Source organism: Poecilia latipinna, unplaced genomic scaffold, assembly GCF_001443285.1.
Source record: "Poecilia latipinna isolate Pla-1442-1.1 unplaced genomic scaffold, P_latipinna-1.0 Scaffold1401, whole genome shotgun sequence".
Classification (NCBI taxonomy): Eukaryota; Metazoa; Chordata; class Actinopteri; order Cyprinodontiformes; family Poeciliidae; genus Poecilia; species Poecilia latipinna.
Genome location: NW_015114017.1, coordinates 1 through 14,574, shown reverse-complemented (window position 1 = coordinate 14,574; position 14,574 = coordinate 1). Strand labels below are relative to the sequence as shown.

The following is a 14,574-nucleotide window of genomic DNA, read 5'->3' as shown; positions in this document are numbered from 1 at the left end:
GGCGAGACTAGCTGAAGGGCTGCAGCTTTTTAGGGACAGTAGAAAACCTGAAGACACAAAAGGACACCCATCAAAACAACCATGAAGAAAATAACAAGTCCCAGTTGCCCCTGTAGCTGCACACTGCTTGTCTGCTGACTGAAACGAGGCTCCCACACTTTCAAAGATCAACAATCTCAACTATTTGGAAATGTTTCCCAGACAGCATTGTACTGTTTTAACTCTACCGTTGGCAAGCTGTGAGCTGCCTGTTGGTTCAGAGGATGCTTTGTCTGCTCTGCAGCCTGTGTATCCAGGCAGCTGATATCAAGTCGTTATAGCTGTGTTACTCTAGAAAGAGGAAAAAAGTTTATGTAGGCTATACTAGGTGCCCACATTTTTGCAAAGTCCAATCAAAATCAAAATGTTGAAAAACTGATTACAATCTGATTAATTAAAAGTTATAATGTTATTTTACCAAGCTGTGGTATTTTTACTCAGAGTTATCACACATCCATCCCTGGTGGTAAACGTGAATATCAAAACTCTCAAAAGTTAATTCAGATGTGGATTTTTTTGTTGGATCAAAACAAGATGTTCATGTCGTTCATGGGTGTGCTTCTGGGTTGTTTGCAAAGAAATTTAAAAAACTACGTTAGACAAATAACTCTCTTAAAACCTTAGGACTTTGCACAGAGAAGTCTGAACATGATTTGCAGTTCATCTCGTGAGTTCATGCTTTGCCACTGTGTAAATTTCAACATGAACACAGACTTGTCAGATGTTGTTTTGGTGCCACAATCAGCTGGAAGCAACTTCTGGAACTTTTCAGTTTTCTTGCCAACAGAGTCCCTTATTTTTAAAGTGATCTCTCTCTTTGCACAGTTTTGTGTGACTGGTGTCCCGCTGAGGGTGGGTTGTGTCATTTGTTGCTATGCCTCTACTCCTGGCATGCGGATCCTTTCTGTTTTTTCACCAAAGCCCCCCGCCTCTCTCTCGCTGTCTTTTTCTCTTTCAACCAACAGCACTGTCACAACAGTATGCAACAAAGCATAAAGCACCGTGTTTTGCAGCATTTTGAGAGGTCTGCACAGTGAATGAATCCATTATTTGCATATATGTGCAAACATGCAACTGCAGCCTCTTCCTGTCTAGCATTTTGAGAAATCTGGTTGGATGGAGTGACGCGGGGAGACACAGTGAGAGTGGATATTATGTGAATGAAAGGAAAACCTCCAGGTTTTGATGCAGTTACTCCCAGAACTGCTTCTCGTTCTTTCTCTCCTCTCGTTCTGTCCCCCCCCACCTCCCCTAGAGCCGCTTGAGTGATCCCGTTCCAGCGGCACTCCTGCCTGCCTGGGAGAGGCACGAAGCCCTCAGACACAGACAAAACACAGACACAAACACTAGGCGTGCAATGTGCCGGGCCCTGAGCCGGGACCCACTGACCCCTCATCGCTCTGCCCCTCTCTCTTTCTTTTAAAGCATCGTCGTTGTATTTACGTTACATTTCCTCATTATGTGAGTGGCTGATAATATCTAGGGAATATTTGAAGTTTCTGCTGCAATTCCTCAGTCAGATGCTTGTCAGACCTTCGGACTCCAAACCGCAGAAGCAGATTTTCAACCTGCAATCAAAAATTGATTGAGGGAGGAAAGAAATGAGGGAAAAATTGGCGGACAAGTGTCGACTTTGTATGATCCCTGGTGTTTTAATTGTTGTTTTGTTTAAAAATATTAACCAGTCACTCTCCTTTTCTATTTCCCTTTCTTTTCCTTTACGTGTCTCTCACTTTCTCTGAAACCCATTGTTCCCTCCTGTTTTTCCCATCCTTTTTTTCTACTCCTTCAGGCAGATGCTGGCAACAGTTTTCTCCGAGCGGCTCGATCTGGCAACCTGGACAAGGCCTTGGAACATATAAAAAATGGCATTGATATCAATACAGCCAATCAGGTGAGAGAGCGAGAGAGAGAGAGTGAGATAACATTCCCCAGATTAATTTAGTCTCCAGCAAACTGAACTGATCATCTGTTAACAATACATAATAATAATAATAATAATAATAATAATAATAATCTGTATCTAAACTAAACACTATAAATTATTCCATTGATATCAGTTTAAATCCTTAAATATCCCGTTCCATTAGCTTCCACTCTGTCTCCACACAGCTGACTGTACCGTCTGTGTATTTGAATATAATCTCTGTGAAACCCTGCAACGTTCGACATGAATAAACTGAGTTTTAATGGTGTGTTTGCAAACCAAAATACTAACAACTTTGCTATGCAGTTTAAAGACAATATGGACGGTGGAGTCATTGAAATTGGGAGACTAATGAATGAAAAAGTTGGGAATATTTGTGTTCAAATGTTTAGCTCTTTCGCACCTCAAAACCTCACTTGTGGCTCATCTGCTTATAGGACCTTCTTCTCCCTCCCAGGACCTTTTTGTGGTGTTATTTCCTGTAGTAGAAATGATGGGTGTAAAAAAAAATGGCCCAAGAAAACTATTTTAGTCCCCATAAATGCTTCTGCAGTAAAAACACACATTTAACAATGAGACAATTCCCTGTGTTATTTTGTTGCATTCAGTAATTTTTATATAAGTTATAAAAACAGGCAGATCAGGCTTTTTTTATGATTCATTACTTGCACTTATATCTTCTGTATTTGTATTTCTGTGTGTGTTTTAATTGCTCAGCATGCATGGACTGAGCACCGTGCCTGTTTGCTCACCTCGTGCATGCTCTGTTAATCTGATAATCGGTTCTTTAAGGGGAAAGCTACTGTTCAGTGTGTTAATAAATGGTGCAAAGGATTCCCATTGCTACATCTCCTCCATCCTGCCTCCTTTATTCTGACAGTTGTTCCCTGAGTGTCCAGGAAGAGGCAGCATTACAGATGCCCCCGGGCTCCTAAAAACTTTGCCTGTCCCCAGTTTAATTTTGCTCTCTTCAACCTTTGGTCCAAGACGGCAATTACAAAAGATTCTCAACAGATTCCAGATGAATACAAAAATATAAATGGAAAGTGACTCAATTCTGTGTGGGATTCGTAGAGAGCTCATTGATTAACACAACAGATAGATTTTTTTTTTTTAAAAACGGTCCGATGACAGACTGTTTTTGATTCCAATATTCTTGAGTGATATTTGATTTAAATGTGTTCTTCTCAGCCACCTTGTTGTTTTGTTTGGTGTAAATTGTACCTGAGTTGAAGTGATAATTCTCATAGTTTTACAGTATTGCAATTGAAGTTTTTTATTTATAGAAAACTAAGTCAAAATCAGATAAAATATAAAATGTGGATCATGTTTTCTGATTTTGGTTTGATATGCAGCAAGGTTTACATTCATACAAATATATTTCTGAAAAAAAAACCCCTGCAGATTATCACTTTGCCTCCATTGTGAAGTTCGTTTATACGTTGGGGTTGTTTTCTGGTCTGAGTAGACGCCTCCTACTCTTATCACCAGCACACATCCTCACTCCTTCACCGTGTTTTCTCCCCACTCTCTCCTCTTGGTCCTCATGCTCACCTCAGTTTATTGTTTCTGCTTCTTTTTTTACCCTTCATCTTTGCTTTCTGTTCCTTCTCTCTCCTCTGTATCCAGTAGAGTGATGGTGTGCTGTGGTCTCCCCACTCAGAGGAATAATATCAGTGGTGTGGGAAAGGTCCAACCTCACATGTCCTGTGCGGCTGAAGGTAGGCTGTGTGAGGTTAGACCTATCCCACACGGCTCGTATTCTTCCCAGCCATGAGACCAGCGGCCTGCCATCCCCTCCCCTCTCTTCCCTCCTCCTATAACCGCCACTAAGCGAATGAAAAGAAGTCCTCGTCTTGATTTTCATTCCTGTAGACATCGTTTTTGATGATAACCTCTCCGAGTCTGGCATATTGCATGCTGTTCAGTAATACGCTTGGTGTGTTTGGTGAGTGACGACGTAACTGTGACTTCGAACCACCCATTTCAGCTGGCATGGCGCTCGTGTGCTTCTGTGTTCCCACCGTGTGCGCATGGTTGGTGTAGGACTCTCCAGTATCAGGTCTGCTCTTCTCTCTCCCTCAGAATGGGCTCAACGGGCTGCATCTGGCCTCCAAAGAAGGCCACGTCAAAATGGTGCTGGAGTTGCTTCACAACGGAATCACACTGGAGACCACCACAAAGGTGAGGTATCATGCAAAGGGAGAAACGCACCAGCTGGGGTTAGAACAGTGCTCACGAGGTAGTCTGCGCTACCGTTCATGTTTTAAATAAAGAGAAAACCCCCCCACCGAAAGAAACATATGTGATGTGCTTCACCTGTACAGGAGTAATCTGACCTGTCCCACGGCTTTGCAAAAGATCTGGTTAAGTCAGTCCTCATTGAATCCTTTTGTGCTTACTGGGTCATCATAACAGACTGCAACAAGCAATTGGCTCATTTTCACTCTCTAATTCAACTTCCATCTAAAATATTAAGGAATATGCATAATCAGGCACAAGCTCAAACAACCAACCATCACCTTTCTTTGCTTTTTTTCTTGTATGTTGGTTCTATTCTATTCTGTGTGTGATTTACTCACATGAGCTTCCTGAATAATCAGACGACTCCTGCTCTAATTTTCTGATGAATTCAGCTGATATTATTTTTGAACTTTTTGAATCTCCTCAATTTTGTTGTAGCACAGAGATTTTATCTGCAGTTCAGATGCTCTAAAACAAAACATAAAAAAAACAAAACAAGATGACTATGTCACAACAAAAATAATTCAGTGGAAAACTGTTCATAACTGGGACTGAGTGCATCAAAACATCACCAAGTTTTATGTTCAACAAAATTAATTTCATTTTAGTGTTTTGGCAAAATACAAAAAAGGATGACATAAGGACTTTATCAGATGTGAAGAAAAATTTTCAGTTATTCAAACCTTGCATGTTGAACGTTTAGAAATTATTGCTTTAGTTGCGTATGGTTTAACATTGTCTTGTTTAAATATGAATTTGTCTTGTTTCAAAAAATAAAAAATAAAATATCAAAGCTCTGCAAAAGAAGTACAGATCTCTGCACCTCACTTGTAGGTAATTGTGCCATATTTGCTTGTGTTTGAGCAGAAAGGGAACACCGCCCTCCACATTGCAGCTCTGGCAGGGCAGGAGCAGGTGGTCACAGAGCTGGTAAACTATGGGGCCAATGTCAACGCTCAGTCCCAGGTGAGAGCTGCTCTCACTACAGACGTCCCATGATTCACCGAGGCTGCTTCCCAGTCCTCACTATGTGAATTTAGCCGCTGTAGCAACTACTGCAAATCCATCTGTTAAAATTCATCTCTGTTTGTCTGATATTTCTGTGTGTTTGTGTTTCCTCTTTGTGTGCATCCTGGTGTGTGCATCTGTGATTTGGCTTTGCTGTTTGTGGTCTTGTATGTGTGTGCGCGCACATGTGCGTGTGTGTGTGTGTGTGCGTGTGTGTGTGTATCGTGTGTCTTTCTGAGACAGAAAGGTTTCACTCCACTCTACATGGCAGCACAAGAAAACCATCTAGAGGTTGTGAAGTTTCTCCTGGAGAACGGAGCCAATCAGAGCATTCCAACAGAGGTACCAAAGAACCGAGAGAGAAAGAGAGACGACTTTTAAAGGGTTCCACCCTTTGCTGATCCACACTCTCTGTGTTTTCCATTCTGCTTTGTTTTCATGAGCCTCTCTTCTTGCATCGGTCCATTTTTGGCTTCATGAGTCAGCCCCCTCCTGACTCTCTCCCTTGTGCTGCAGGATGGATTCACGCCGCTCGCCGTGGCTCTTCAGCAGGGGCATGAGAATGTCGTAGCTCTGCTCATCAACTATGGCACCAAGGGAAAGGTCCGGCTCCCTGCACTGCACATTGCAGCACGAAATGACGATACGCGCACAGCTGCGGTGCTTTTGCAGAATGACCCTAACCCCGACGTCCTCAGCAAGGTTTGTGGCCAAAGGAGTGTTTGCTGTCTTTCCGTGTGGTTTTTCTTCCCATAAAATGCAGAAGTGGTAATGTTGAAATGCATGTTGCAGACTGGATTCACACCCCTCCACATTGCTGCACATTATGAAAACTTGAACGTGGCACAACTGCTGCTTAATCGAGGAGCAAACGTAAACTTCACTCCAAAAGTAAGAATCACCAAACACAAGGAAAGGGATCCTTATATTTGTTCTAATTTTTGTTCTCGGTGTTGGTTTGAGCTCGTCTCTGTGTTTCTGCAGAACGGCATCACCCCTCTGCACATTGCTTCCAGACGAGGGAATGTGATCATGGTCCGACTCCTGCTGGACCGGGGGGCCCAGATTGATGCCAAGACCAAGGTAAGACCAAAAGCTGCCCGATTTTAAACCCCCATATTCTAATTCTGCAAATCACCAACTAAATCATTAACAATCCATTGTTTTCAGGATGAGTTGACGCCTTTGCATTGCGCTGCCAGAAACGGGCATGTCAGAATTATAGAGATCCTGCTGGACCACGGGGCTCCAATCCAGGCGAAGACAAAGGTAAGAAGAAACAATATTGTTAAGCCTTATTTTCACATATGAATAAAAAAGTAAACCTGGTTTTTTTGTTGTTGTTTTTTTCAGAATGGCCTGTCACCAATCCACATGGCAGCACAAGGGGACCACATGGACTGTGTCAAGCAGCTCCTGCAATACAACGCAGAGATTGATGATGTAACACTGGACCACCTCACTCCGCTGCATGTGGCAGCACACTGCGGGCACCACCGCATGGCCAAAGTACTGCTGGACAAAGGAGCGAAACCCAACTCGAGGGCTCTGGTTAGAGATATATCATTCTTTTAAATTCCACTGAAGTGATGAACTGTATCAGTGCATTTTAAAAAATATCCACAACCCTTGAAATGTTCTCGCTTTGAGATTTGTACCATAGATCAGATCAGATGCAAACGAAACTGGAAAGAAAAATCTGGACAGTGTGCCACTTGTTTACTCTGATCTGAATAAAATACTATCAAAATATTCGGCTTCAGACTTTAACCTCTACGGTAAATAGAGCCCATCTGTGTGTAATTTAATCTCTGAATAAATCCAGATGTTCTGTGAAGGCCTTATGTTTGTTGGAGAACAGTAGAGATTGAACAGCATGAGGCAGACATGTCGTACTACTAAGCTGACCGGGCAAAGAGAGCATCAATTAGAGAAGGAGCCAGAATACTTTATGGTAACACTGGAGGAGCTGTGGAGATTCAAAGCTCAGGTGGGAGTGTGTGTAGGAACCATTATGAGTCTCTATCTCTATGGTGACAAACAGTGACGCCAGCATAATGCTGTGGTGATGACGTTCTTCTACGCGGACAGGGAATTTGACCAGAGTTATCCAGGACAATTGCTGGGCAGTTGTAAAACAACAACAACAACAACAAAAAAAAACACACAAAAGGGAAGTTGACCTTTGATTGGGACAACAGCACAAATCATTTTCATTTTCTAGAATGGATAATTCACGTTCAAGGAATAAATCCACAAATTTCAAACTGATGTTTACAGACACTCCTCTCGCTGAGCTTCAGCTGCTTTTACTGTACAGAATCCAAAAGCTTCTGTCTCTACAGGAGCGAAGCTGCTGTCCAATAATAATAAGTAACTGTGTTGTTGTTGTTGTTACAGAACGGCTTCACTCCTCTGCACATCGCCTGCAAAAAGAACCACATGCGTGTGATGGACCTCCTGCTCAAACAGTCAGCATCACTAGAAGCTGTGACTGAAGTAAGAATTCAAGATTATTTATCCCAAAGTGTTTAAATGTTTTCATAAGTTTGTATTTTAATGCTCTTTTATCCTGTTTCTGTTTTAAAACAGTCAGGCTTAACCCCCTTACATGTTGCATCCTTTATGGGTCATCTCAACATTGTGAAGATCCTCCTCCAGAAGGGAGCTTCTCCTAGCGCCTCTAACGTGGTGTGTAGCTTAAAGTTATTTTACAACCAGCTTAAAGAGCTGGCTCTCATGTTTGAAATGCTGGTGTTGAATCTAATACGTTTTTTTTGTTGTTGTTGTTTGTTTCTGCAAACAGAAAGTGGAGACTCCGCTCCATATGGCATGTCGGGCGGGTCACTTTGAAGTGGCAGAGTTTTTACTGGAGAACTCAGCTCCAGTGGATGCCAAGGCAAAGGTAGATTAAAATAAACAATATGCAAGGTTTCGTTACAAAGACTGATTCATTTTGAATTCGGTTTATCAGAACTGATACACTGAAGCAGATCTTATTATTATTCTAACCTCGCCTACCACATTTTGTTCAACTACACAAAGTCAGATCCGTTAAGAGTGGAATATGTAAAGGTTTTTAGTAAGCATGCTATTCTTCCTGATTGCTTGCCTCTCCCTCAACAGGACGATCAAACGCCTCTGCACTGTGCTGCTCGGATGGGTCACAAAGAGCTGGTGAAGCTTCTGCTTGACCACAAAGCTAACCCCAACTCCACCACCACAGCTGGACACACGCCTCTGCACATCGCTGCCCGGGAAGGTCACGTTCAAACAGTGCGCATCCTGCTAGACATGGAGGCCCAACAGACCAAAATGACCAAAGTAACAGAAAATATTCTGGTGACGTTTTGTTATATAGCCGGTTTTAGCTGGGATTGTGAACTTAATCTAATGCTGTGTCCGCTCACCTTTTTTGTGCTTTTGTAGAAAGGCTTCACTCCGCTGCATGTAGCCTCCAAGTACGGGAAGGTGGACGTGGCAGAGCTGCTGCTTGAGCGAGGAGCCAACCCTAACGCTGCTGGAAAGGTGAGGGGAACCAAAGAGTTCCAGGAACCTGGATGAATAAAACGTTCCCTTCGGTAAATCCCTGATCTTGTTTTAACAGAATGGTCTGACCCCGCTGCATGTTGCTGTACATCACAACAACCTGGATGTTGTTAACTTGCTTGTCAGCAAAGGAGGGTCACCACATAGCGCTGCCAGGGTAACACAAAATGGGTCTTAAGTGACACAGTAAAATGATTATCAACTACACATATTCCTTAAAAAAACAAAAAAAAAAACGCCTCCTTTCTGCTGTCCAGAATGGCTACACTGCCCTCCACATTGCATCCAAGCAGAACCAGGTGGAGGTGGCCAACAGCCTGCTGCAGCACGGAGCTTCAGCCAACGCTGAGTCACTGCAGGGCGTCACTCCGCTCCACCTCGCCTCGCAGGAGGGAAGGCCTGACATGGTTTCCCTGCTCATCTCCAAACAGGCCAACGTCAACCTGGGCAACAAGGCAAGAGGAGACGGATAAAGTGTGAAAGCGAAAGGTTGGGATTTTGTTGCGATGCTTTAAATTTGATGAATTTGTGTTTTTATTCTTGAATTCAGAGTGGATTAACACCGTTGCACCTGGTGGCACAGGAGGGACATGTAGGCATTGCTGATATCCTAGTGAAGCAGGGAGCTTCGGTCTACGCTGCCACACGGGTGAGACTCCTTCATTTCTGTTTCTTACGACAGGGGTCAGCAGCTCTTAGAGTCCAAAGAGCCAATATTTGCTTTTGCTAATACTAAGCAAAACTCTCCCAGAGAGACAAATCCTCCATGGACCTTAGAGAATAGTAAATCTATGATGTAAGGGCTATAAATAAATGTCTTTGCTTTGGGATGTGTTTGAACAACCACAATTTGGAGACACGTTTAATCATTTATATGAAAAGTATTACATTTCTTGAGTAAAATCGGAACATCTGAGTTAATTTGTCTGGAAAATAAAGAGACAGGTAAAATTGGTTCCCTGCCTTTTAAACTTTCAAGACAAGAGTGTGAGCTCTGCCCAACACTGTCAGCTGTCTAGTGAACAATGAAGCACCATTGACATACAGGTAAAAAGCTGAAACATCCCATTTAGGTGGATCTTTTGCTGAAGGTGGAATAAAATGCCCTCTGCCCAAAATATGTTTTAGCAAGCCATGCACACACAAATATAGACAGATTTGTGTTTTCACTGTGTCATGCAAGCTGTGGCCACATGGCTCTGTTAGCTTACAGCAGACATGCAGTCCCAACCTCTAACAGGAATGAGACTCTGATTATTCAACTGCACTCTTGATTTAGTGAATTCCTCAGAGTGACTACATCATACAGAGTTTTCAATGGGTTTTTTCCTCTTGACAGATGGGCTACACCCCTCTGCACGTAGCGTGTCATTACGGTAACATCAAGATGGTGAAGTTCCTCTTGCAGCAGCAGGCCAATGTTAACAGCAAAACAAGGGTGAGTTTTTTCACCATCGACGCCTGAAAATTCAGGGTTGGATCTTAGAACTAAACTACCCTGAGTGTTGAAAGGGGCTGCGTAGTTGTTTCTTAGTCACAGCCGTCTGATTAGATGTTAGATCTGCATTAAAAAGAGATAAATATGCATTGTATACGTTATTGAACCTTTTGTCTCCCTTGCAGCTTGGCTACACTCCTCTGCATCAGGCAGCGCAGCAAGGACACACAGACATTGTGACTTTATTGCTAAAACATGGTGCCCAACCCAATGAGACCACGACTGTGAGTTTAAGTGCAAACTGCTTTCTTCTTGCTAATTCGTTTTTCTTCTCTGATGTAATCATCTTCTTTTTTTTTTTTTTCTACAGCATGGCATGTCAGCGCTGGCCATTGCGAAAAGGCTGGGATACATCTCTGTCATCGATGTCCTGAAGCTCGTCACTGAGGAGACTGTTTCTATGGTGTGGAGTTTAGAAGTGTCAATGTTTTTCCAGTGTTACAGTTGTGCAGTAACACTTGCAATTCCACAGAGCTTTTTTCTGTATTGCTGTCATATCTGACTCTGGTTTCTTTCTGTGCTCCGCAGACAACAACAGAGAAGCATCGCATGAGTTTTCCGGAAACTGTGGATGAGATATTAGATGTGTCTGAGGATGAAGGTACAACATTAAAACATCACCTTAAAACAGCGGGAACTCAGGGTGTTTGAAATATAAGAATATCTTTTTTTTTTCCAACTCTTTTTGCCCTTTGCTCTTTTTAGGAATTGCACAGCTAACGTTAGGTATGAGCGTCTACTTCTTTTCTTTTGTTTGTTTTGCAGCATTCAGAGTGTTTCGTAAAGTTCTGTGTGGCTCCATTTCAAGCTCTCGCCATCTTTGTTCGCCTTCCTTTCTCTCTCAGTCCGTCTGTAGTGGTGCTCACTGTGGTAGCTCTGGTTTCTCATTGGCATGCACCCATGGCACCCATGTCTGTGACCTCTCTACGCCCCTTCAGTAACACCCTCATTCTCTAACTCTCCAGGTGTCACTTTTTTGCCCCCCCATTGTTTTGTAAACATCACAGATACCTGCTCTGTGACATGTAGCCATTCATAGTGGATTAGTGTTGTCTGTTTTGGGAGCAGTGCTTCCAAAACAGCACTGCTGTGCTGTTTTGTACACTGTACAACACTGTACAGTGTTGTACAGTGTTGGCAAGTTTATTTTCTCTCCCACACAGAATGACGTTTACTGAACATAGCAAGTCGACACAGATTGTTTTAGTCAGAAGCAGCATTAGTGACACAACTCTAAGAATCCACATTTACTCCACATACCACCACCACTGAAGTAATGCAGGTGCTACTCAAATATCACAGCAATGACCCATAATAAAATTTATTTATTTCATGCAGAAACTCTATCTGCACTGATATATATATTAACTCTCCTCTGGTGCAGTAAAACACTGTGAACAAAAATACTTGCGTAACACAGTTAAAGGATGTCAAAACACTTTTTTGTTCAGCAAAATGTGAGAGAATGGTGTGACAACAGCTTTTCAGTGTTAGGGGATACCCGGATTATTTAGATCCACAAAGCAATGTTACACGAGCACAGCCTATAAATACAGTTTTGCAAATTGCGCCGACAAAACTAGAGTAGAAATCAAACTTTGCCATTCAAACAGTGGCTGGGTAGCTCACTGGAAGCCAATGCTTGAAGCTGACAAACATGACAAAGAACCAACAACAAGGAGGACGGTGAGTTTACGCAGACGAAATATTGGTCGATTTAAAAGTGTCTTGATCAGGACCTGACACCTGAGCTGGGATCAGGACATCCCTTGCTGGACTTGGTTTGATTGTCCTATTTGGAGACGGACATACATAGAGAGAGAGATCAAAACTGAGGCACTATTCACTGAACATGATCAGGTGTGCAGAAGCACAGCGTCAAATCGATGCCTTTACTTTTATTTTTTTATTTTTTTAAATGAAAAAGACAACATGTATATCAGTTTAGAAGGGATCTGTTTTTGGTCTATTCACAGTTAAGATTGTATTTGTGTTTCCATGTAGTGGCTAAAAATCATGGATGGTAGTTTGATTTTACAATGCTGTTGACCGAAATGTCTCGGCATATTGTGATTTGATATTTTTAGTCCCCTGATAGTTCAATGATCAGATTGTCTCTAAATATAGAAAGTAGCTCTTTTGCAGTCTTAAAGATACAAATCCAGAATGGTAAAGTGGTAGCAGCATATATTATGAAGCGCCTGCTTTCTAGCATATGATCAAATTTTAGCAGAGGACGTAGAGGACTTGAGCTGACTTGTGATGCTGCGGACAGTGCAGACACGCACTCATGTAAAAATCCGACACAGGGAAGCTTTCTTTTTCTTTTGCTGCTAGTTATCGATTGCTTTTTTTCCTCCTCTGTTCTGGGGTAAATAATCAAACCACCAAATCGCCTCACAAGATGTTATTCAGATTCATGTGTTGTACTCAGAGATGCTGTTTGTGCTGTGGATTACTAAGATCCCAATGAGGTAAATCAGCATCTATAGTTTACATAGGGCACAACATTTTTGTCTTAAGAGTTTTCAGTTGCATTTCAAGAAGTCCTTTGTGTGTCTAAAACTCATTTTTGAGCCATCCTCTGTGATTTTGTCATCATATCCAGGAGTTTTTTGCTTTAAATGTCTCAGCAAGCTGAGATCAAAACTGTGATTTGTAGTGTTGCTCTTAACCTCATCTATTTGTTGAACGTCTTCGTTTTCTTCTGTGGAAGCAGCGATACAAGTTCGGTGTGAAAACAAATACAGTCATTAGTGTCTCATGTCATCAGTCTAATCTCTAAATATCACAGCCATCATTTTGGGTGTCATGCTGTCTAACCCCTCTAACAGCTCGTTAACAGTCTTGTCTTCTTTCTCTCTTTCTCCTGTGCTGTGTCACCAACCTGACCACGATCTGTTCGCTCTCTTTGGCATGTTGTTCTCTGAAGGAGAGGAGCTCTTGGGGACAGAAGGGGCCAGGTACATGAAGATGGATGACATGAAAGACCATGATGACGATTTCCTCTCCCCCAAGAAATCACTGGAGTACGAGAGAGGGCTGGGCACAGCGTAAGGGGGGCTGGGAGGGGGAGCAGGGTAGCGAGCCAAAGCCAGTAGTCATGAGCCAATAGCAGGATGGGGAATGACGGGTGCTCCACAGACATAAATAAACCCCGGGATGATTGCTTGGGAGGAGCAGAGATGTGAAGAAGTGTTTTTAGTCTCACTTCTTTTTTCCTCCTTTCTCACAACAGGAATTACTCACCGGCCATTCCCAGGATTCCCCGTGTCTCCCCGGAGAACGTAAATCTGCCAGAACATGAAATGGATCAGGTACTGCAAAGGCCAGAGTCAGAAATGCAACAAACTGAAAATATCACATCATAGTTACAGGGATTTTTTTTTCTTCAGTCATGTGGTCAAATCTGAAGTTTTCCGACTGAGACTCACTTTATATCTAAGGCGTCCTTAACAAGGACATGCAGTTTGGTAGTAGTGCCTTTTATTGTCTTCATTTCTATTTAGGAAATCAGAAGGTTTTCAAATTTTAAAAGTTGACAGGTTTTATGTAAATGGAGTTATTCCCTCTCTTCAAAAAGATTTTTGCAGCCATTTCTAGTAATGTTTTAATGAATGGAGAACTCCAGTCCCTGATCTGACAAGGTAGTGCTAAAAACTTCAGAATGCAGAATGGCATTTATAAGTCATTAAGAGATGTTGCAGATGGTGAAAGGTGGTGAAATTATAAATCAACAATTTCAATACAGATTTCACAGACAGATTTAAAAGCACTATCTGAATTGTAAAATGTTCCACATAAGGTATTTATGGATAAACAAACCTCACTCATTTTGTAAAAGAAGGTAAAGATAATTTTACTTATATGGAACATTTTCAGCATCAATACAGTTCAAAGTATTTAAAAGAAGCTGAGACAAATTTACCACCATCTTTTAGCAGAAGGTGTTTTTTCTATAGACTTCTTTTAGCAAATATCTCTGGTCTTTGATTTTAGTAGAGAATCTATTTAATTTCTTAGAGTCGTATCAGTAATTGCTATTTACATTAAACCAATACAAAACCACAGTTTTTTCACAGAAATACTGGATTGATGAAAACTATGTTCAATACTTTCTGAAAGGTTATCTTGTTTGCACAAACTTGCTTCTGACAAGTAAGTTTAATCAGACCTCATTGTTATTTCTTGCATGTGACTGAAAGGTAAGTAAATCTAACACTGAAGTTGGTTACAGATGCATTCATTTAAGTCACTTCGTCAATGATTCCTGCTAGGAATGATGTAGAAAAGCTACACATTTGGTTTT

General features: G+C 41.9%; 1 protein-coding gene across 6 annotated transcripts in view; it reads left to right on the top strand.

Moving 5' to 3' along the window:
• Positions 1–13,651, top strand: part of LOC106962348 (ankyrin-1-like) — a 78,300-nt gene extending 64,649 nt beyond the window's left edge. For 3 of the 6 annotated variants that reach the window (XM_015056719.1, XM_015056722.1, XM_015056723.1), the window contains 24 exons: positions 1,832–1,933; positions 4,052–4,150; positions 5,078–5,176; positions 5,462–5,560; positions 5,735–5,920; positions 6,011–6,109; positions 6,203–6,301; positions 6,389–6,487; positions 6,572–6,769; positions 7,619–7,717; positions 7,811–7,909; positions 8,025–8,123; positions 8,345–8,542; positions 8,648–8,746; positions 8,826–8,924; positions 9,025–9,222; positions 9,318–9,416; positions 10,107–10,205; positions 10,391–10,489; positions 10,576–10,668; positions 10,794–10,866; positions 10,971–10,991; positions 13,198–13,318; positions 13,504–13,651. In XM_015056719.1, coding sequence (XP_014912205.1) covers positions 1,832–1,933; positions 4,052–4,150; positions 5,078–5,176; positions 5,462–5,560; positions 5,735–5,920; positions 6,011–6,109; positions 6,203–6,301; positions 6,389–6,487; positions 6,572–6,769; positions 7,619–7,717; positions 7,811–7,909; positions 8,025–8,123; positions 8,345–8,542; positions 8,648–8,746; positions 8,826–8,924; positions 9,025–9,222; positions 9,318–9,416; positions 10,107–10,205; positions 10,391–10,489; positions 10,576–10,668; positions 10,794–10,866; positions 10,971–10,991; positions 13,198–13,318; positions 13,504–13,636 — 2,709 coding nt within the window. In that variant the 3' untranslated portion in view covers positions 13,637–13,651. Of the gene's footprint in view, positions 1–1,831; positions 1,934–3,710; positions 3,915–4,051; positions 4,151–5,077; positions 5,177–5,461; positions 5,561–5,734; positions 5,921–6,010; positions 6,110–6,202; positions 6,302–6,388; positions 6,488–6,571; positions 6,770–7,618; positions 7,718–7,810; positions 7,910–8,024; positions 8,124–8,344; positions 8,543–8,647; positions 8,747–8,825; positions 8,925–9,024; positions 9,223–9,317; positions 9,417–10,106; positions 10,206–10,390; positions 10,490–10,575; positions 10,669–10,793; positions 10,867–10,970; positions 10,992–13,197; positions 13,319–13,503 lie in introns of those variants that run through there. The other 3 variants (XM_015056721.1, XM_015056720.1, XM_015056724.1) reach the window with 3 other exon arrangements.
• The last annotated feature ends 923 nt before the right edge of the window (positions 13,652–14,574 follow it).